This window comes from Chinchilla lanigera, unplaced genomic scaffold, assembly GCF_000276665.1.
Source record: "Chinchilla lanigera isolate Chin_1 unplaced genomic scaffold, ChiLan1.0 scaffold00068, whole genome shotgun sequence".
NCBI lineage: Eukaryota > Metazoa > Chordata > Mammalia > Rodentia > Chinchillidae > Chinchilla > Chinchilla lanigera.
The window spans coordinates 7,477,322-7,500,953 of NW_004955469.1; the positions used below are offsets into that span (position 1 = coordinate 7,477,322).

Here is a 23,632-nt window from a genome sequence, read left to right on the forward strand (position 1 = left end):
GTAGTAGATAAGGAACTCAAGTGTCCATGAATTTTCTGATACTTTCGTTTGAGATGATGTGATACTCTTATAATCCAAGTTATATCTGTTTCCTCAGACTTACTTTTTAAACTTTTTTTTTTGATAAAACACACATATGCTACAATTTAAATGTAAAATGTCTCCCAAAAGTCTCATGTGTTTGGAAGGTGACTGGATCATGGAGAGCACTGTATTCATCAGTGGATTCACATGTTGAAGTATAGCGGCTAAATCTGCTGTTAGGAGGGGTGCCTGGTTGGAGGTGGGTCACTGGGTGGGTAACCTGCAATGGTGCATTCTTATTTTTTTATGGTTTTAAAAAATTTTATCTTAAAGCAAAAAAAAAATGAAATTTTAAAACAAGATAAAAGGAGGGCAACAATGATTAATACATTGCCTATTGTTATCTTTAAATTAGTTACTCAGTACAAGATATTGGCATTTAATTGTCCAAACATATTAGCAGAAACCTTTCTTTTCAGTGAACTAAGAGAAATCAGTAGTATAACTATCTTAATATATATTTTATTATATATATACATTTCTCTATATAATATATACATTTTATAAATATATTATTTTTGCTTTTTCCCTTCCTTCTTTTCTCCATTCCCCCATCCCAGATTTTCTTTCTTCTTGAAGTTTCTTCCCATTTTACAACATCTACTGTACATTCTGGGTCTTATTTACTCTTTCAGCTTCTCAAATTAGGGAGACAATATGATGTTTGCACATGTGTTTAGTTTATTTCACTTATGAGTATGGTCTCAAGTTGCATCCACTGACCCATAAAAGTCTCCAGTTTATCCTTCTTTATGGCTGAGTAGTACTCCACTGCATAAAAAGACCACATCTTTTTTATCTGTTCCTCAGTTGATGGGTATTTGGGTTGTTTCCAAGATCTAGCTATTACAAATTGTGCTGCTATAAACTTGGATGCACATATATTGCTGTGGTACAATGTTTTTAATTCTTCTAAGAAGACACTCAGTAGGGGAATACATGGGTGAAATGGGATCTTCAACCCTAGTTTTTTGAAGAATCTTCACACTGATTTCCATAGTAGGTACACCAGTCTACACTCCCACCAACAATGGAGAAGGGTTTCTTTTCCCCCAGAGCCCTGCCAGCATTTGTTGATGGTTGGTTTCTTGATAATAGCCATTCTTTCTAGAGTGAGATGGAATCTCAATGTTGTTTTAATTTGCATCTCTTGAATGACCAGTGATGTTGAACGTTTATTCATGTATTTATTTGCTCTTTGTATTTCTTCTTCTGAGAAGTGTGTATTCATCACAGATGCCCATTTTTGGATTGAGTCTTTAAATTTGGGAGGTCTGATTTTTTTTTTTTTTTTTTTTAGTTCTTTGTATGTTCTCAATAGTATTCCTTTGTCCAAGAAAAAGCTGGCAAACGTTTTTTTCCCACCTTGTGAGTTGTTTCTTCACTCTGCTGGTGGTTTATCTTGCTGTACAAAAACTTTTTAGTAAGATGAGATCCCAGTTGTTGATTCTTTGTGATAGTTCCTGTGCAATGGGGGTTTTATTCCTCAGGACTGTTTTTGTTTTTTTGGGTTTTTTGCCAGTACCACGTTGTTTTTATCACCATAGCCAGTCTGTGTCTTTTGATTGGTGAACTGAGACCATTAACACTGATGTACTGACTCATCCTTGTCATGTTATTTTCCTGTTGTTGGCTCTTCCCTCTGTTTGTCTGCCTTGCCAGGTGGATTCCTTCTGTTTGAGTTCATGGAATTGCAGCCCTTGTTAGCTCTTTCTTTTTTTTTTTTGTTTTGGGTACTGGGAATTGAACTTGGGATGTTGCGCTTGCCAGACAGGCGCTTGTGCTGCTGAGCTATATCCCCAGCCCGTTAGCTCTTTCTAGAATGTCCTTCAAAACATTTTAGAGTGCTGTTGTGGTGGTCATAAATTTCCCCAGATGTTCTTTTCATGTAAGTATTTTATTTCTCCATCAGTTTTGAAAGATAAGTTTTGTGGGGTACATCAGTCTGGGTTGAAGGTTGTTTTCCTTTAGAACTGGAAATACTTCAATCCAAAGTCTCCTTGACTTGAGGGTTTGTGCTGAGAAGTCAGCTGCGATTCTGATGGGCTTTCCTTTGTAGGTGATTTGTTTCTTTTCCCTAGCAGCTTTTAATAGTCTATTCTTTTGTTCAATTTCTGACATCTTGACTATGATATACCTGATGCCTGGCTATAGTTTTTTTTTTTTTTTTTTTTATCATAGCTAACTAGAGTTCTATATGCCTCACTTTTCTGTTTGTAAACTTCTTTTTCTCTACCAGGGAAGTTTTCTGCCATGATGTCTGTGAACAGTTTTGTTTTTTCTTTTTTTTTAAATATCATTTGTGCTATCTCCTGCTTTTTCATTGACTCCAATCAATCTTAAGTTATTCTTCTTTGCCTCATCTAGGAGCTGTATTGACTTCTCATGGTCCCTTGCTATTTTTAACAAATCTTTCTTTTCATGACTCAAACCACAAGCCTGCTTCTATATCTGAGATCCTGTCCTCACACTGGCTTAATCTGCTGTGGATACCTTATGGAATTTTTATTCTCCTGCATATCTCTTTTAATCTGCCTTATGGATTCCATTTCTTTCTTATGCTGAGCATTCATGGCTTCCATAATTTTCTTAATTTTTTTTTGTCTAATTCTGCTCTAAAGTCACTAAGCATGGTTCTCATTGTGGACATCATCTCTGCAGTTATCTGAGAAATTATTTCTGATTTGATTTTTTTCTAGGGCCTCATTCAATTACTTTGTTGTTATCATCTCAGAGATGCCAGGTGGGTGGCTTTGGGATTGTCCCACCTCACTACCCCCGGAGTTTGCCTTTGGTGAACTGATGTCTGGGGCTGCATCTTGTTTAAGTGTCCTCTTCTTTTTTTAGTTTAATTCCTGGGGAGATGCTTGTAAATTGCCTATGATGGGTTGTTTTATTGCTACTTTTTAGAACTCTTAGGAAATGACTACTTCTCCAAGGTATCTTCCAGGTGTAGCTGGTTTTTTGTTTTAGTGTCTGCTGCAAGAACCTACCTCTTTAATTTGTTGGGGATGAGAAGTTGCTACCTGTTTGGTCCAGCCCCTGGTTCTTTGGCACTGTTCCACAGTATTCTCTGTGACCTTTAGTCAATCTCAGTCTTAAAAAGCAGGAAGAATAGCTGGTTAGAATAATTGTGGGTGGGGAGATAGCTCAGCAGCACAGTGCCTGTCTAGCAAGCGTAAGGTCCTGGATTTGATTCCTGGTACCAAAACTACCCCCAAAAATCCCAGAATAATTATGTCACTTTTGGCTATAGTGGTATAGCCATCAGCAATAAGAATAGCATCAAACACAGCCTAGAAAATGACAAACTGAGGTAACTGTTAATTTGCTACCTTTAACCATATGAACTAGATTTGTAATTATATAACAAAATCTAAAACTAACTAGAAAATTATATGCAGAATACAAGCCCTTAATATGTCAATTTTGCCTTCAAGGGTTAAAACTTAAAAGGGGTTAGGGGGAAAATAGAGAAGTGGAAGAAGAGGAAGAGATTAGAAGTAAGGCTGGAGGACAAAGGGGGATCACGCTAACTTTGGGAAACTGGTGCAGAAGACTGGAGGGAAAGAGAGAAGGAAGAGATAAAAAGAATAGAATAGAACTACAACCACAAAGATGCTAGAAACCATGTTCACACTCATATGAAAAGATCAATCAATGAAGGAGAAAAAACCAAAAAACCATCACAACAACAAAAAACAAATGAGAGAGAGAGAAGAAAAACAAAGTCCACTTCCACGTATGTCTCTTCTATCGCTGGTAGACACCATGTAGAGACAGTCCCAATCCATGCCAATCTATCCAAACAAGCCAGAAATAACTTTTTGGTGGGGTAGTGGATAATCTCAGTGAGCCTGTACCTTTTGGCCAAAACCAGACTCATTCGGCCTGCAGCCATCAGCATGCCTTCTGAGGGCCTGAGCCCAGCTGGGAGCCACAAGATGGAGCCTACAGCTGCTCTGAGTTCTGAGCTCAGTTGGCCCCTCTCGAAGATGGCTCCCAGCCAGCTGCTCTCTTCCATGGGATCACTGAACCCTCAGCACTCACTACCAGCTAGTGCAGTCCTTCATGTGTGCTGTTCCCCTACACTGCTGTGTTTCGCCATGGAGGCCTCTGGGGTCACCAAGAGCCACTGTGTGCCCACAGATTTGAATTGCTCCTCTTGCACACTGAGTCACAGCTCAGGGAGAAGGATCCTGCTGGCTACCTCCTTCACTCTCCTCATAGGCTTCAGTTTTTGCTTCAGATCCTTCCTGGGTCCAGGGGACCCAGTCCCCTCCTTACTCCTCATGTTGCTATATTACAACATCTAAACAGAGACTCTGAAAGGCTCTTACTCTGCTGCTTACCACTCCATCTTGGTCCATTTTCTCAAACAGTGTATTTTTTTTTTCCCTCGGTACCGGGAATCGAACTCATAACCTTGCGCTTGCCAGGCAGGCGCTGTGCCGCTGAGCTAAATCTCCAGCCCACAGTGTATTCTTATCCTGAGCTCCTTCCTTCTCTCTCTGTTTCCTGACTGCCATGGGGTTGAGCACATCTTCCTTCACCATGATCTTCTGCCATCCTGTTGTGCTTTGGAACCAGACTGAAACTTCGAGCCAAAAATAAACCTCTCCTCCCAGCTGTAGCTGTCAGGTATTTTGTCCCAGTAACTAAGACAACATATAATCCTCAACTTACAATTAGGTTTTATTTCAGAAACTTGCTTTTCTGAAGCAGTTAACAGTTTCTAGTTCAGAATATATTTTCCTATAAAACAGTAATTGTTCTAAGATGTCAAATATTGATTCAATCCATAAAAGTGATTTTCATACCTAAGTATAGAACAGTTTAAACAGCAATTCTGATAGAAACTGGGCATTTGAAACAATGTATGGAGCACTTAAGAGGTGTCAGGAACTATGCCAGAGATGGGGACACTACTGAAGCAAAAAACAAGGCACAGCTGCTGCCTTCTTGGTGCTAAACAATCTAGTAGAAAAAGATGTGACATATCAAATAAATGCAAAATTGCGAATGTAGTAAGTGTTGTGATGAAAGGGATAACATCCTTCAAGAAGGCCTAATAGGCTTTTATGTCTCAAGGAGATGAGTAAAAGTGAGGATCAGGAAAAGGACTACAGACTTAAAAGAAGAGTGACAGTGACATGAACATGCTCTCCCCTTGGGAGTCCACAAGGCACTTCCGGCTCCAAACCATCCATATGAAGATCAGAGCTGGGGACAGAGGGTCCTGATGCCCCATCTGTGAAAGCAAGCTTCTTCAGACTACCTCCTAAGGAATTCCTTGGTCTTAGATTCAGACTCTCTGGGAATGAGACCTGAGAACCTGCATTTGAAACTAGTCTGCATGTGCTGTAGGTATACCTGGACATGTGAGAATGTTTCCCCAAAGATCTAGGTGATAATGTCTGATAGTTTCAGCAGAATTCCTCATGTGGGTGGGCAATAGCTAAGCGCTACACCTGTGGAGACAGGTAGAAAGAGGAAGGAATTTGCATGAAGAAAGTAGGGATAAAGGGCAGGTAACGGGGTTGGTTGAAACAGTACACATGCTACAGGCTGGCTGTGAGTGGTAGTGTGTACCCACTGTTTATAGAATGCTTTACCAACTGGGAGGCAGTAGACCATAGCAACTGAGAGCATGTGCTTAAGTTTTAACTGCTTGACAGTTTAGCCTGAGTGTCACTCAGGCAGCACGTTTGTTTGTTTACGTACTAACTATCCTGAGTGCTGCTTGGATAGGTGTTATTTCAACTAGTAGATTCTTGTATTGAATAAATTTGATAAAATCATTGCTTTTATATTTCCTGTTACATTATCTTATAAAACTTACTGAAAAATATGCAATTTTTGGTAATCTTGTTTTTAAATAATTGGACTGATAAGTGCTAATCCACATTTTGGTACTGGCTGTGTGACTTGGACAACAACTTCTCTATGCCTTAACATCTGTAAAATAAAACAATATAAAACCTACTCCTTGTGATATTTACTTTATAGAGTATTGGGAAATTTTTTTTTTTTGGTCTTCTTGAGACAAGGTCTTGCTATGCAATTCTGGCTGGCCTTGAGCTCACTTTGTAGCCCAGGCTGGTCTGGAACTTGCAATGATCCTCCTGTCTCAGCCTCCCAAATGCTGGGATTACAGGAATGCGCCACCATGCCTGGTGAGTATTGGCAAAGTTAAGTAAACTAATGCCAATGAAGTAGCTGGCACATACACTGTAGTAATCATTATCAATGAGGTGCCTGAGATCAATCAGATACTTTTTTTTTTTTTCTATCAGATACTCTTGATTCTCCCACACTACTTTCTTATCTGCTGTTCCCCAGACTGACCAAGTTCAAATTAATGGCATCACTGTTCACTCAGTCATCAGGCCAAAAATAGATTTCTCGTATCTAATCTATTAGCAAGTCCCTTTGGCTCTATTTTCTTACCACTTCCACAATTCCCGTAACTTATGGCAAAATTTCTTACTATATCTCAGACAACTCCATCAGTCCTTTGATTGGTCTCTCACCTTCCTCTCTATTCCACAGCTGACTCTCCACAATGCACTGAGTGATCTTGTAGTGATAAATCAGTGTTGGGATGATGAAATGTTCTAAAATTGATTGTGGTTATGACTGTACAACTGCACACACTAAAACCATTGAGCTGTGCCCTTTGAATGGATGAACTGTACAGTGTATGAATTACACCTTGAATCAAGGGTCCTGATTAATAATTCTGAAACTGCCATACAGTCTACTGGGACTGAACAAACATGTAAAAGGATGTTGGATGACAGGAGTCAGGTTCTTACCACTGGAGAGGGAAATTACATATAACCAAGGGAGAAGGAACTGTGTGATACTGGATTAGAGCCAGGTAGTTTGGTATAATAACTGATGTGCAGCTTGATGTAAACACAGTTGAATAAATTATTTGAGAAATTAAACAATTTGAGAAAGCATATATAGAAATATTGCTTTCTTTTTTATTTTAAAGAGAAAAAAACTATAAAAGTGATACAGAATTTCAAAAAAGATGACAGGAAATTAACAATGGTTATTATATTGCATACTGTTATCTTCAAAGTAGTTGCTCAGATTGCCAGATACAGGCATACAAAACTGATCAAACAATAGAAATATCACTTTTTATTACTATTTTCCAGTAAAAGGAATCAGGGATCCTTAAGAGATTTGCCTCATTCTAGCAGTGGAGTATGGGATATGTAACAGCTTAGAGTATGTAATGCCAGAAAGTAAGCAAGTACTAAAGAAGAAAGCAGGAGGAGCATGGGGAGGAGGAAGAAGACTAGCAAAGGGACATTCGCAACTTGTAAGAGATCCCAATAGCCAATGATAAAATGAGTGATGAAATAATGTAATATTGTGTCATAATCCAAAGTAAAAAATACATGTCTATGAGTACAAACTGATAGAAATTAATTACTAAGCTGGACACGGTGGTGGATGCCTGTAATCCCAGCACTTGGGAGGCTGAGGCACCAAAAGAATCCAATGAGTTTGAGGTCAGCCTGGGCTACACAGTAAGTTCAAGACCAGCATGAAATACATAGTGAGACCTTGTCTCAAAAAATCAAAACAAAAATAAGACCAAATTAAATAAATAAATGCAAGATTTATCAGGATATAGATACTTTCCTCTCCATGAGGTTGAGCTTGTTCTACCTCTTGCTCTGAGTGAGAACTGTATTTAGCAACTTGTGTGTCACAAATCAGACGAGATCTAAAAGAGACATGATGACTACATGCAGTGTGTTATCTTGAGACAGAAAAAAGATTCTAATAGAAATTAATGAAATATGACTCAAGTCTAGAGGTTAGTTAATGGTAATATACTGATGTTGGCTTCTTTTGTAACTTATACGAAGGCAATGTGAGATTTCAATATTAGAAGAAAGTGAGGAGTGCTGTAAGTCCCTGACTTATGAATGAGTTCCATTCCAGGAGAATGTTACTAAGTCATATTCACTTGTAAGTCTGACAAAGTGAGTCATACACCTTTGATATAAGCATACAATGTAAGGCAAAGAAAAACCAAACACACACAAAAGCACTATACTCTGTTGCACTGTACAGTAAGTACACAGCAGCACAACTGTGACAGTGTCCAGCAGACACATGAGCTACTTCTGTAATTTGTTTGAACCTACAAATGTTTGTAATGTGCATTCATAGGTGAAAGTTTGCAATCTGACTGTTCTTAAGTCAGGGACTTACTGCATATGGTAAGTATGTGTACTACCTTTTCAACTTTTCCTTAAATTTAAACTTATTCTAAAATAAAACTTATTTAAAATATTTTTAAAAAATTAAATTCTATTACCTACATGATCTGGCACCTGGCTACTTCTCTGAATCAGCTTTTTACTGCTGTCTTTCTGTTCACCATGCCTCAGCCACATGGAGCTCTCTATTCTTTCAAGAAAATACCAAGTTAAGTCCCACCATGGGACTTTTATTCCTCCTACTTTCTCGATGTTGAATATCTTCCCTCAGATCCTGCGTGGCCTCTTTTTTCCTCATAACATTCAGGTTCCTGACTGAGTATCATCTCTGTGGAGTCTTTCTTTGGCTATCCAATCTGCAGTCCAAGCTAAGTCATTCAGATAGGTGTGTCCTAGGCTGGGCAGCTGTGAGTACAGGAGTACAGTTAGTAGTACTTTACGGCTGGAACAGGGAATTGACAGACATTTGAGTAATACGCTGTTTGGAGCAGAAGTTTGGATTGAATTGACAAGTAAAGATGAGTTTTTCTCATGGTACCTTACTTTGACATTTGTAAAATAAATAAAAATATGGTATTTGGGGATTATTACAAAGTGCTGCTAAAACAGAATGTAAGAATGTTTTCCAGCTCTTTCATTTCTATTCAAACAATGAGAGTAATCCTAGCAAACATTGTTTTAAAGTGTTAGGCATTTAGGGACTGACCTCTAAAGAAGGCTAAAAGCATCAAAATGGACTCTAATATACTGCTAGATCCTTGGGAGGACAATTATTTATTAACATTGTCTTTCTTGGTAGAAGTAATCCTTTGCCCAATTACTAATTATCAGCTGCTCTCTGAATAAGAGTATTATTATACTCCTAAATTTCTCAGGAACTCAAACACTGAGCCACACTATCTTCCCATTACCAGACCCAAGGGCAGCTGAAGTGAGGTAATACAGACTCATCTCCATAGTTGATATTCTAAATTTCACAGGGGCCAAAGACTCTGTCTTTGATTTTTTTGCTATTGTAATAATCTGAAGGAGACACTACTAATTAAATAGATGCAATAAAGGTCTATTAAACCTGCTATAATCAGGTTTCATTATGTTCTATGCTAAGTCCAATAATGATCCATAACACACTGATTTCTAAAGTATCTTTATTGGCTCTGAAAGTCTATGAGTCTAATAAGAACAGTCGGTCTTTAGAGCTACTTCTCATCTTTTTAATATACTTATTTGAAACCCAAGAAGAGCTGAAATGCTTGTTTTTCTCAAAGGACAAGACAGTAAATATTTTAGATTTTGTAGGCTATAGGATTTTTTTTGTGTGTGTCTTTTTGAGTCAGGGTCTCACTATGCAGTTCAGGTTAGCCTTGAGCTCCCTTTGTAGCCCAAGCTGGCCTCGAACTCACAACAATCCTGTCTCAGCCTCCCAAGTGCTGGGATTACAGATGTGAGGAGATAAGGAAAGATAAGGAAAAAGGAGATACATAAAAACTGTGCCACAGGCACCTCTAACTAGACATAACTGTGCTATCTTCCTATCCAAATCTTCCTGTGTTTGACCAAAAGTACCTTAACTTAAGCCAAGAAGGAACCTGGAACATTCTCCTGCCTCTGCCTCAGCCTCAGAGCCTATCTTCCCTCTCACTATCTCACAGGCATCTCAATCTGAGCCTGCCAACACTGAGTGTCTTCCTCTTGGACCTGCTTCTTACATCACGCTCTGCAAGCAGGCTGTATGGATATGATGGGCTTCCACTCAGATCCAGAGCTTTGTTTTGCCCAATGAGAGAAGAGGGAATGATCTGTCACTACACTGTGGTCAGCTTTAATGTATCAGACTTAGGTTTTTAAGTTTTGACTTTAAATATTCAAGCTTTTTATTTGCACCAACCTGAGTTATAATGGGAAAATGTTCAGCTGGAATGTTTAAATAGAAATGGAATCTAATCCCAACCCAGAAGTGACTGAAAACTGGAAGTCTGCCCAGGCCCAGAGAGGCTTTGGGAATCTGCCAACACTGAGGACTTTGCAGTTTCATGATTATGTGTTAATTTTCAGTTTTTCTACTTTTCTATCTTTTAAAGAAAGACTGGAGAAAAAAAAACAACAACTCCTGTGTTGACTTGAGGAGATTCCTATGAAGAATTCAAACCAGTTAGTTGTTTCCTGGAACCCTTAATAATTTTTGCTTTTCAACCGAACTATTTCTCCCACTTCATAGGAAGAAAACCAGCGGCTTAGTGCACATATAGATAGTTCTGGGTGGATCAATTTCATTTTGCCTCCTTTCTCAGTTTTTTTTTTTTTTTGTCTTTTTGAGACAGGGTCTTGCTATGTAGTTCAGGCTGGCCTTGAGCTCACCTTATAGCCCAGGTGGGTCTCGAACTCATAACGATCCTCCTGCCTCAGCCTCCCGAGTGCTGGGATTAGAGGTGTGTGCCACCATGCCAGGCTAAAAATCTCTCTCTCCAGCAATGTTTTTTTTGGTTGGTTGGAATTTTTTTTTTTTTTGGTACCAGGAATCAAACTTAGGACCTTGCGCTTGTCAGGCAGGCACTTGTGCTGCTGAGCTATATCCCTGGCCCATCCTTTCTCAGTTTCCTCAATATCTTTATTGCTTTCAGTCTAAAAAGCTATCAGATGGCAGTTTTTATCATTCTACTCCACTCTGTAGATAACTTGATAAACTCTCCTGCGCTCCCAATCGGAAACCCATTCTAATGCTATCATAACACAACCCAACTCTTACTTTGGTCATGTTTCTACAGTGCAGAAATAATACGCACTGAAGAATATAATATGCTGTGGCATCTTCTGGCCTTTAAAAACTGCTTTTTGAGCTGTGCATGGTAGTGTAAGCCTGTAATCTCGGAACTCATGAGGCTGAGGCAGGAGGATTGCTGCAAGTTTGAGGCCAGTCTGGGCTACATAGTAAGTTTTGAGGGTAGGCTGGGTGGACTATATGGCAAGACACTGTCACAAACCTCCTCCAGCAAAATGAGATTCAATACGGCCGACCAGAGGAAGAGCCACATTGGAACTACTCAGAGAACATCAGCTCAAAATAGAGGTAACTGGAAGAAAGGGAGGGACATACATCCTAATCCCCAAATCAATCTGACACAAAAGAGACTGGTAGATCAAACAAAACATGGACATAGGATTTAACAGAATGGTGATCCAGCTCACATGATTTGGTAGGACTCCCGCCTATAGGTGGAGCAGGATTGCCATTGTGGAAAGTTTCAAAACAACCTGATGGACTGAAATAGTGCAGCTAACTCAGGCCACACAAGTTAGATTTGGGATATAAAGGCCCTTGCCTATTTTGCATTCCGTCAAACAGAGGACACTCCAGCCGGGCAGCAAATGTCACCAATGTCACCAGCACATACAGGGGAGAGTGATCAGGAACTGTTGCCTCCCTGATGGGCTGCCAGGTTTTTTTTTGTCATGCACCAAAGCAACTAACTGGAATCTCTAGGGACAACAAGATTAGGGACTGCAGTGGCAGCTGCAGTGTGGGTGTTAAATGGAACAGCGAGACTCCTCCTGCCCCTTGACCAGTGGCTTGAGAGGGATGCTACCACTTGGATCTGAGCAGCCTTGGCCCTTGACCAGGCAGTGTGTAGGAGGTCGGCACTCCCCCTGCAGGAGAGGAGACTGAAGGGGAATGGAGCAGCCTGGCACTGTCTCTGAGGAGGCAGAAGCAGTGAGTCAGCAAGGTTAGGGACCACAGTGGCCACAGCGAAAGTAGCAAGTGGAACAGAATGGTCCCTCCTGCCCCCTGACCAGTGGCTTAAGAGCGGGACACAACACAGGACTTAAGCACTCTTGAGCCAAGGCGGAGCAGTAGAAGGTTGGCACTCCCCCTTTGGGAGAGGAAACTGAAGTGAGACTGAGCAGCCTTACTTGGGCTGTCTTCAAGCAGGAGAAGCAGTGAGTCACCCCACAGCTCCCACCCGACCCTGTAACAAGCAGCTCAAGAGGACAGAGAAGAGCCAGTGGAAGTGAAGAGGAAGGGCTGTGCCAAGGACTGGAGGAGCCAATTGTACTCGGGCCTGGGAGTGGCTTTGGGCTGCCTCTGCCTGAGGCAGCACAGCAACTGAGAGAGCGAGGTAGGGCACACAGGGTGAGGAGTGGGCAGGATGCTGAGGGGCATACAAAGGGTTACTGAAGACTGGCCCCCACCCACATCTGGAGGCCAAGATCAGCCCTGCACCCAGCACTGGTAACATTGCAGGAGTGCTAGGGTTACCAACCACAGATCTGGGCTCTGGCTTGAACACTAGCACAGAATTGTGGACACCAGAGGAACTTTATTATTTTTCTCTTTGTTTTTATTTTGTTTTCCTTTTTCTGTCTGGTTGGGTTTTGTTTTGTTTTTGTTTGTTTAGGGTTTTACTTTTACTGTTTGTTCTGCTCACTTCTACTCTCTTTTCCCTCATCTTTCTTATTTTTTGATATTTTCAAGAGAGTGAACACTACCTCTAGTCTTTCTGATTCACTTTAATATTCTTCTGCTTTTTCCTTCATTCTTTCTCTCCTGTCCTCTTCTTCAGTGTCCCAAAGGTTGGGCGATCATCCTTTATTTTCCAGTCTTGCTTCTAATATATATCTTTTCATTTATCTCTCTGCTTTGTCCCCCATCCCTCTCAACTCCCCCATGTGTAAAATCACTCAACTAAGAAGAAACTGTGTACAAGTTCCTGGTTTATGTTGAATTTTGTTATGTAATTATAGACCTTGCTCCCATGGCTATCAAATTAATAGTTACCACAGTTTGTCAGTTTCTAGGCTGTGCTCAATACTACTGTTATTGCTAATTGTACTACTTTAGCCAGGTTGTCATACCTGTTGTAATCAATTGGTCTTCCTTTTCTGACAGCACTGTGATTGTCTGGGTTCATAAAAATCACCACAGTCCAGTACCAAAGAACTGGGTGCTGAGGCAAATAGCAACTGCTCATCCCCAATAAATTGGGAAGGTAGGATCTTGGGACAGACATAAAGACCAAGAGCCAGCTACACATTGAAGACATCCCTGAGGAATGGACATTTCCTAGGGAAGTCTTAATACTAGTGATAAAGCTATCTACCATAAGCAACTTACAGGCATCAACAGAGAAAACAAATTAAAATTAAAAAATAGAAAATGACATCATACAGAAGGAAAATGCAACCCCAGACCTTTGGCCCACTTAGGACAAGTCCAGAGGACAATGAGATAGAGGAAACCAGAATCTACCCATCTGAACTTTGTGAAATGATAGCAGCAGAAGTAAAAAATAAAAAAAAAAAAAAAACAGATAGATGAGGCTATAGAAAAAAATCAGATTAGAAATAATCTCTCAGGTAAAAAAGAAGGTGTCCCTGGAGGTTTCAGTTAGCCACTCTAGCATCCAACAAAACAAAAACAAAAACCCTAGTTTTTTTCAGTAATAGAAATACCAAAAAAAGAAGATATTTAAAGAGTATTATAGAGGAATTCCTTACAGTAGAGCCTCTCAGACATGTAATTTATATGATCACCTTGTTTACCATTTGTAAAGTCTTCTGTAAATGTGAGTCTTCCACATTTTTTCTTTGGACTAATACAGCATTATTTTTAGCAACTATAGACATCACCCTTTGCACATGCACTGCCTATTATAATAGCTAGACACTAGAGTGCTTAAAATTTCCCTGCATTTTGATCTAGGAATGTAGTTCAGAGGTACAGTATTGGTGTAGCATGCAGGAGGCTTGGGCTGGAGCTCCATGTCCCTCAGCCCCTCCAAATTCCCTGCAGTTTATCCACTGTGCACATTCCTGTCTGATTCTACAATTTACGCCTTACAATGAGTTCTAAAACAGGCCTCTTATTTCTAGAGAGCAGCTCCCTCCCCTTGAAGAGTTCTGCTTCAGCAGCTGTAGGTCCCATGGCTAAAAAGCTATGTTAAGCTTCTGGGTTTCACAGACTGGCAACACAGGTCTGATTACACTCAGAGCATGGAAGAAAAGCTGATAAGCCCTTGAGGAGGTAAAAAGAACACAATCTAGAAATTTATACTACTTGGTTACTGGAGCCATGAAAAGTCAAGTCTATGAATTATGCAATTATTGTCCTTGTGGTAGAAGATAATCTCATACTAGATATAAATGAAATCTCCTAAGATTTTGAGGGCCATGACGGCAGGATATGGACATCTTGTTTTCATGTAGTCTCTATTCAAGTAACTGTGCTTCATAATAAGTTGCAGAGCTCAACTGTCCTTTCCGGTCTACATTCTGGGTGCTCTTGGTCTGCTGGTAGCCCTAGGTAATCTGTGGCAGCCAGCTCAGAACAAGCTGCTAGCTGAAATGCTGACTCTAAATAAAGTCCTAATCCAGACTATACTATATTGTCTGAAACACCTTTTAAAAAGGCAAGATATTATTTTGGAACTGACAAGTAGCTGGCCACTTATAATTAAGGCTTGGGCCTAATACAGCAAGTCTAAGGTTAGTCTTCTACAAAGGTGGTTGTGGTTATTATGCCTCCTGAGTCTTTTCTGTTAATCTTCTTCAAAGATAAAATACTGCCAGAAAGGCACACACCCCCTACCAGCCATTCTCAGCTGGGGTTCCTCAATGTCATGCACCTTATTCTTGGTCTAGAGGAATGAAACTATTAAAGGAGAACTCAGACGAACTCCTACTTAATAGATGGTCTTCCTAAAATTAATATAAAATCTACAAGTCTAATTTTTCCAATAATCTACTTTGTCTTCCTGGTTTTGAAACAGAAACATCCTTGACTCAGAATCTGGGTCTCAATGTCAAATGTGTATTACACGAAAACTCAAGACTAAGGTCAGCAGGTGCTAGTCATATCTGGGTAGGATATCCACGCAGATAAGGGTCTCACTAGTGAGTATTTTGCCACATACTTTCTGTCTCTCCTTATGAGGGCATTACTCCTGAGTTATAGCCCATCTCTGCTTCATTAGTCATTCATTACTTCCAAACTAATAAAGACAGTATATTAAAATCCTCACATAAATCCCACAAGGTAGATATTATTATTGCCCCATTTTAGAGATTTAAAAAACTGAAGAAACGAAACATGTTCAAGGTAAGGCAAGATCCAGGGTCCAATGCCTGTGCTCCAACACATACACTACTCTGCCTGAAATGTGGCTCAGTTGTCTCTCTGCTAGACTGTAGGCAGGTGCCCTTACCTGGTCGGGGTCCTGAGTCTCCATGAGAATAAGGCTGTATCATCAGGCCACTCTGACTTATTCAGTCCCTAAGAAGCCTTATAAATCCTCATTGGATCTGATGTGGTCCCACAAAAGTGCACTTTTAACAAGTGCCCTGGAAAATTCTTCTCATTAGTTAGGTTTGAGAAATGTTGCTCTAGGAATGTCAGCCAATGGGAACAAACATTGTTGGCCTCAAGTATTATACACTGAGTCCAATTATTATTAAGCAGATGACATTTCTATGGTTGACTTAATCAAAGGCAATCAGTACATATGGTACAAAGTGGTTTTTTTTTTTTCAGGAAGGATGTGCTGAGTGGGTTGGGATATCTTTGTGTTTTTTTTCTTTTTGAGTGATGACTGCTAGAATTCTTTAATGGTTGTGCCCGTAAGGGATTTTCTGCATTGCTCTGGTCATAGAACAACTTACATCAAATAGAAAGGATGCTATCTTTTAAGTCCTGCCTAAGAGAATTTTGGAGGAAGTTATATAAAAAGGAAACAGGAGCATAGAGCTCTCGTTCCTTGAAGGACCCTAAAGCCAATTTTTGTATAACTAAAAGAGAGGATTTATGCTTCTCAACTTAAATGAATATGAATCATATATGGAATGATTGAGGAGGATATTTTATAAGGAATTAATTCAGTGTACATAGTCTAATCAGAAGCAGAAATAATCTTTAACACTCAAAGAAATCAAATACAAAATTTTTTTTTTTTTGGTTTTTTTGGTTTTTCTCCGGTACCGGGAACTGAACTCACGACCTTGCGCTTGCCAGGCAGGCGCTTTGCCGCTGAGCTAAATCCCCAGCCCCTGAAATACAAAATTGTTGAACCTAAATTTTTTTTTTTTGGTACTGGGAATTGAATTCAGGACCTTGTGCTTGCCAGGCAGGCGCTTGTGGCACTGAGCTATATCCCCGACCCTACAAAATTGTTGAAATTCACATTATTAAAATATTGTTTAATGTTAATAAATGATCTCAAGCATGCCTGATCTGCTTTAACACCATGTTTGCTGCTCCTCACAATGAAGCTTCTACCTGAGGGCACTACTCAGCCAAATTTCAACTGCTGCATGTATGGATCAGTTTGGGGAAAAAGGAGGAAAAAACCAGAAAATATTATAAGACAGCCAAAGGGGGAAAGAATGCCAGTCCTATCTGCCCTTGGAATCCTCTGCTTCTTGGGCTTTGTTTCTGAAACGACCCACAGCAAATCAGTGGCCAGGACCTGTGCTGTGGCCAGGACCCACAGCAAATCAGTGACCAGGTACCGGATATACATACCTCTTGGTGGGAGTGGGTACTCCAGAGGACATGTGGCTAGCCATGGTGTCATTCATATTAGTCAGAGGGCGAGGAGGACTGAAAGAAATACATTTGTACTATATTAATAATTACCAGCATGGATAGAGGAAATACGTAAATGATAAAGGCAAAGTGACTATCTATCATTTCTAATAAGCACAGTGACACCCAAAGGGAGCAAGCAAAACAAATTGATACTTCAAACCTAAGTAAATCCAACAAGAAAAGATCTCTCTCACAAGGTTACAGAATCACAGAGCTGTGGGGCCAGGGGAAGCAACAAATTATAAAGACATTTCTCTGAGATGGAACCTTAGTGGCTTTTGTTTTTTAGGACACAAGGATGTAAGTTTTCCTACTTAATTTTAAATGTTAAAGAAATCCATCTGATGGTTGTGCTAATTTTACAGTTTTGTAAGTCTCTGTTATTTGCACCATTAATGTCTACCTTGTACCTGTATGTATTCCTTCAGCTGTGTCTTCAACCAACATTTTTTCCCTTTTCTTTCCCCTTCAAGGTTAAATTTCTCTACATTTCAGCTATAAGACTAGTGAGTGTCTGGCATTTGTTGTGTATCACAAAGGTCATAACTTTGAGATGCAGATTTGGCCTGACCCTATTTTCCTTTCTTCTATTTGGTTTGCAAGCTTTTTAGCAAAACAAGTTATTAAACATTCAATTTGAAAAATAAGCCTGTGGAGCAAACTTTTATTACTCCTTTACAAGAATCTTAGCAATAGATCCCAATTTTGTATCCACACCCTAATTAGGATGCTGTCTTTTGTAACATAATCCATATTTAAATTTGAAAGTAAGCATTTTAGGTAACATCTTCAGTTGGGGGTTTTCTGGATTCAAAGCCTATTTCCCCCCTCTGTGAGAGACCTGAGTAAATAAATCCAAACTTATCAAAACGAGTCTACTAGCTTGCCTTGCCATCCTTCAATCATTTGCCCTTCCTATCCTTCAATTGTTCTCCTTTCTTAGCAGGGTCAGCTACAAAAGGTTTCTGTCTTGCATCTGCAGCCATGTGAGACTATTGCCAAGTATTCCTCCTGGGAAATCTCCCACTTCTTCTCCAAAACTGAAAGTACTTCTCAAAGAGAATGGCCTACTACAAGTAAGAAAATGAAGCTGAAAAGTCCTTCTCTCTTACTTACCTGCTAAATTCCCCTTACATTTGAGGGCACAGTTAATTGTGTAGAATATTTCAGTAGTGGTTACACTTAGCAATACATGGTGACTATTAAGGAATTGTCACCTTTAACTATATTGCAGGTTTCATAGTACATTCAAATAAAGGCTCAGAGGAAATGTTTCAGGGACAGCCAAAGGACCTAGAGGTTAAAGAAGGATTTTTCTCTTTTTGTCTACCTATGTACATCACCCCCCATACCCTCCAAGCCAATTTCATAGCTGAGTAGAAAACTTTTGAAATGATTTTCTACTTAATAGAGAGGATCCAAAACAGTAATTTACAGGGAACATATTTAAGCCACTTGACTTTTAAGCCTCAGTTCTATGTTTATGGTTGTTTTTACATTGTTTTTTGGGTGACAAGTAAGACATTGAGAGCTACAATATGCCTTTATAAGTTAAAATTCAATTTCATTTCTTTACTTGACTATCTTCCAGACAGACTTTCAAGCTTATTAGTCAACTAACTGTTTTAGGTTGACTAATGATAGAAAAAAATCCAGAGATTAGCTTACTTTTACCTAAGTTTATGTTTGCCTCTGGTTCTTTCAAATCAATTGTTCAACAAAAACAAAGAGACAGTTACTATTAAAGTACCAAATTCAGCACAACAGCTTTTCACACTTGAGGGCATTAGAAATATTCCAGTTCTAGAATAGAATGGGCTTTACTTCTTTAGTATATTATTATTAGCAATCCACTTCCAAAATAAGATAAGGATATTTTCACATTGCTTTCAGAACAAACACAATTGCCTAATTTAATATCAAAGATACTACTGCAGTCAATTTCCTTTCTGACACTCTCAGAAGAAAAATAACAATAGAAAAAAAATTTTAATTCCTTAAACATGGATCCTTGTGATAAAAATTTTATGATTTGCAGCACTGTTTGGTCTGATGCCATAAAAGTCTTTTATAATCATCTCTATCTCTTGGCAGATATCATGTTCAACATACTGTATAGAGAAACCTCATCTCTAATATTAAAACTAGATGGAATGATTATAGTCAGTAGAGTCATTATAACTGTCCCCAAGATTCACACACTTTTTGGATCTCTAAAATGTTTTGCTAAAAAGATATGGATATATTTGCAGCCCAACAAGAAAGACATATTCACAAACATCAATCAGATCTTCAAGACCCAGGCGTGGTAGCACACATCTGTAATCCCAGTAGTTGGTAGAAGGATCTCCATGAGTTTGAGGCCAGCCTGTGTTCCATAATAAGTTCAAGGCCAGCCTGATCTACACAGTGGAACCCTATCTCAAAAACAAAACCAACCAAATAAAAAAGGTCTTGTAATACAGGAGTTCTACCATAGCCTTAGTTCACTGGAAAAGCCAATGGCATCAAGGCATTCTTAGAAGTAATAAACCAAAAATGACTTTGGGCTTAAAACCAAAGTCTTCACTGAAGACATAACTGAAAAGATACAACATAGGTGGGAAGTAGATATTCATGGTACAAGTTCTGACCAGTAAAATTAGCACAACCCTCAGGTGAGTTTTGTTGATCTTTAACATTTAAAAGCAGATGAAAAACCATATGATCATCTCAACAGATACAGAAAAAGCATTTGATAAAATTCAGCATCTATTCATGATATAAAAAAACCCTCAAGAAAATAGGAATAGAGGGTCTTTACTTAATCTGAAAAAGGCCATCTATGACAAACCAACAGCCAACATCATACTTAACAGAAAGACTGAAAGTTTTTCCTCTAAATTCAGGAACAAAAGAAGGATATCTACTATCACTGCTTTTGTTCAAGATAATTCTCAAAATACTAGCTAGAGAAACTAGACAGGAGAAAAAAAGAGATATGGCTAGGGAAAGAAGCAGCTAAATTATTATTATTTGCAAATGACATGATCTTCTACATAGAAGAGCCTAAAAATTCTACCAAAAGACTCTGAGAATTAATAACCAATTCAACAGTGTAACATGCTATAAAGTCAACACTCAAATACCAATAATATTCAAGTACATCAATAACAAACTCAGGAAATACTTAGGAATTAACCTAACCAAGGAAATGAAAGACCTCTACAATGAAAACTACAACACTCTGAAAAAAGGTACTGAAGAGGTTATCATAACATGGAAAGATTTCCCTTTTCCTAGATAGGTTAGAACAAATATAGTTTAAATGGCCATACTTCCAAAACTGTTATACAGATTTAATGCAATCCCAATCAAAATACCAATAACATTTCTTACAGAGCTGGAGAAAAAAATCCTAAAATTCTATGGAACCAGTAGAGATCGAAAATAGCAAAAGCAATTCTGGGCGATGAGGGCAAGGCAAGGAGCATCACAATTCAAGACTTCAAGTTATGCTATAAAGCTACAGTGGTAAAAACAGCATGGGAGCTAGGTGTGGTCATGGATGCCTGTATTTTCAGCACTTAGGAGGCTGAGGCAGGAGGACTCGCCATGAGTTCCAGGTCAGCCTGGATTACACACACACAAAAAAACCCTGTCTCAAGAAAAAAAAAAAAAAAAGAACACAAAAAACCCAGCATGGTATTGGCAAAAAACAGATTCATGGATCAATACAATAGAAGAGAGGATAAAGAAACAACTCCTGACACACTCAGTTACACATTCTTTGACAAAAGGGCCAACGCCCTTTATTGGAGGGAAGGACAGCCTCTTTAACAAATGGTGCTAGGAAAACTGGCTTTCCACATGCTAGAGTTTTAACTTAGACCTATATCTCTCACCATACAAAAAGCTAAAATCAAAATGGATTAAAAATCTCAACACTGGAACACAAAAATAATCTTCTGGAAGACAAAATAGGCAAAATTCTCAAAGACTAGGTAAAGGCAAAGACTTTCTGAATAAAACCCTGGTTGTACAAAACATAATACCAAGAATCAACAAATGGGATCACATTAAACTAAAAACCTTTTGCACAGGGAAAGGAAAAAGTGAAGAGACAACCCACAGAATGAGAAAAAATGTTTCCTAGCTACTCCTCAGAGGATTAACATCTAGAATATAAAAAAGATATATTAGATTCCCAAAATTTAAAGACCCAATAAAAAAAATAGACCCTTCTCAGATGAGTAAATACAACTGGTCAACAGACACATGAAAAAATGTTCAACAGCGCTGGCCATTTGAGAAATGCAAATTAAAACAACATTAAAATTCCATCTTGCCAGGTGTGGTGATGTACCCATGTAATCCCAGCACTCAGGGAGGTTGAGGCAGGAGGATCATTGCAAGTTCTAGACCAGCCTGAGCTATAAAGTGAGCTCAAGGCCAGCTTGAACTGCACAGCGAGACCCTGTCTCAAAAAAATAGACAAAAAAAAAAGAAAGATAGAAAGATTCCCTCTCACTCCAGAAAAAATGGCTACCATCAAGAAATCAACAAATAACAAATGCTGGTAAACAAAACCAAACAACCCAAAAAACAAACACTGGTGAGCCTGTGGACAGAAAGGAACCTCCTTCATTGGTGGTGGTAGTATAAACTGATACAACTACTATGCAAATCAGTATAGATATTCCTCAAAAAACTAAAAATAGAAATTTCATTTGACTCAGTTATTCCCCTTGTTAAATGTACTCTCAAAAGAGTTAAAAAACACCGTATCACAATGGTATATGTATACCCATGTTTATAGCAGCACAATTCGTAATATCCAAATATTTGAAACTGCTTATATGCACATCAACAGATGAATGGATTAAGAAAATGTGATATTTATGCACAATGGAGTACTATTCTGCCATAAAGAAGGACAAACAAATCATTTATAGGAAAATAGATGTACCTTGAGACCAGAATGCTAACTGAAGTAAATCAGATACACAATCTTGAATAATGCATGGTTTCTCTTATATGGAAAAGTTAACAGAAAAAAGAGGAAAAGAGGTTTTTGAATTCTTAGTATGTTTCTGCTGTCGGTTTCTAGTTTCTCTCCAATATGAAGTGAGTGACCACTCAGCAAGATTTCCATTTCTTTGGATATGTTAAGGTCTTTAGTGCTGCTATGAGCATAGTCTATTTTGAATAGAAAGAAAAGAAAAAGAAAAAGAAAAAGAAAAAGAAAGAGAAAAAGAAAGAGAAAGAAAGAAAGAGAAAGAGAAAAAGAGAAAAAGAAAAAGGAAAAGGAAAAGGAAAAGGAAAAGGGAAGAGAAAGGAAGGATGGAAAGAAAAGAAAGAAAGCCCTAGAATAGGAAAATCTATGAAGACAAGAAGTAGCTCAGTGGTTGCCTAGAATTAAGGGGGAGGAATAGCTAGTGGGTAAAGTGTTTCCTCACGGGATTGAAAAAATAATCCAAATTTGATCGTGGTCATAGTTGTACAACTTTGTCAATGTGCTTACTGAATTTTATACTTTAAGTTTATAAAGTGTATGGTATGTAACTTTTATTTCAATAAAGTAGTTATTTTAAAAAAAAAAAAAAAGTAGCTGCATAGTTTGAACAAGCCACTGGATGGTCCATGTCTTCTTTGATGAAGATCTCAGTAAAGCGTCTTTAGACACTAATGACTTTCATGATACCAAACTGGTTACCATCCATCACTTGGTCTAGAAATTTGGGAGGTTCCTGTTAATGCTTTTTTTTAAAATGAGGAAACAGAGGCAGATGGTGATACTGGTAGAAGACAGGAGATTTCCTAGTCACAAGAGGCAGTTTTTAAAAGGCCTGGAGAAAATTTACCTCTTAATCAAAGATTAAGAGGCACACTCTTTGGGTGCATATTCACAAAAGACAAGAAAAACTCTCTCAATGTGCTAACTATACAGTTGTAGAGATAGACACGCAAACAAATAATCACAGTGCCAAGCAACGAGTTCAGCAAAGCAAATACAGTGGTGAGGAGTCACAGAGCAAGTACAGAGCAGTTACTCCTGCACAGGGCAGGCTCGGAGGTGAAGAAATGGTGAGGGCTGAGGAGAAGTTTTCCAGATACAGGGGAAAAGTTAAGTTACCCTAGAGAGAAATGGTATGAAAAAAGGCACAGAAATCCAATTGACTGACACACTAGGTCTAACTTACTTGTTTAGACTTAAAGGGACCTGAAGCGGGATATATGAAAACACATCCTGAAAGGCAGATGATGGCAGAATGTAACTGAAACTTTGTTCTCTTACAAGCTAGGAAGTCTGAACTCTATATTGAAGGCAGCAGGGAAGCACTGACTGTTTCTAGGTAAAACAATGATATGACGATAGCTGGATTTTGAAGACAACTTAGCAGATGTGCTAACTATAGGTGGTGTGTGCGGTCAAAGGCCTGATTCTAGGACCTGACGATCTAGTTTTGTTGGCCTGCCTGCTATCAAGAATAAAAGAGAAAAGCCCCCAAAATATAAAAATTGAGTTTTTCCACAATTTGGCCAAATTGGGAGGGCAGCTAGTCTGCCCCGCCCCGAAGCACACAGTTCACTTTACAGACAAAAGCCAGGAAATATGCATATGTAGATTCAGCCAGGTTATGGCTCAGCAAATGGGCCCAGGGAACGTTGGCTCCTCCTTGGAGCCAGGGCTGGGTATAGTGGGTTTCACTCAGCACAAAAAACTGGAGAAACAGCT

The 23,632-nt window shown here is 39.0% G+C and overlaps 1 protein-coding gene across 20 annotated transcripts in view; it reads right to left on the reverse strand.

Annotated features, from left to right (window-relative positions):
• Positions 1–23,632, reverse strand: part of Dtnb (dystrobrevin, beta) — a 368,991-nt gene that overhangs the window by 74,545 nt on the left and 270,814 nt on the right. For all 20 annotated transcript variants that reach the window (XM_013522584.1, XM_013522593.1, XM_013522592.1 and 17 more), the window contains one exon: positions 16,849–16,926. In XM_013522584.1, coding sequence (XP_013378038.1) covers positions 16,849–16,926 — 78 coding nt within the window. The remainder of the gene's footprint in view (positions 1–16,848; positions 16,927–23,632) is intronic.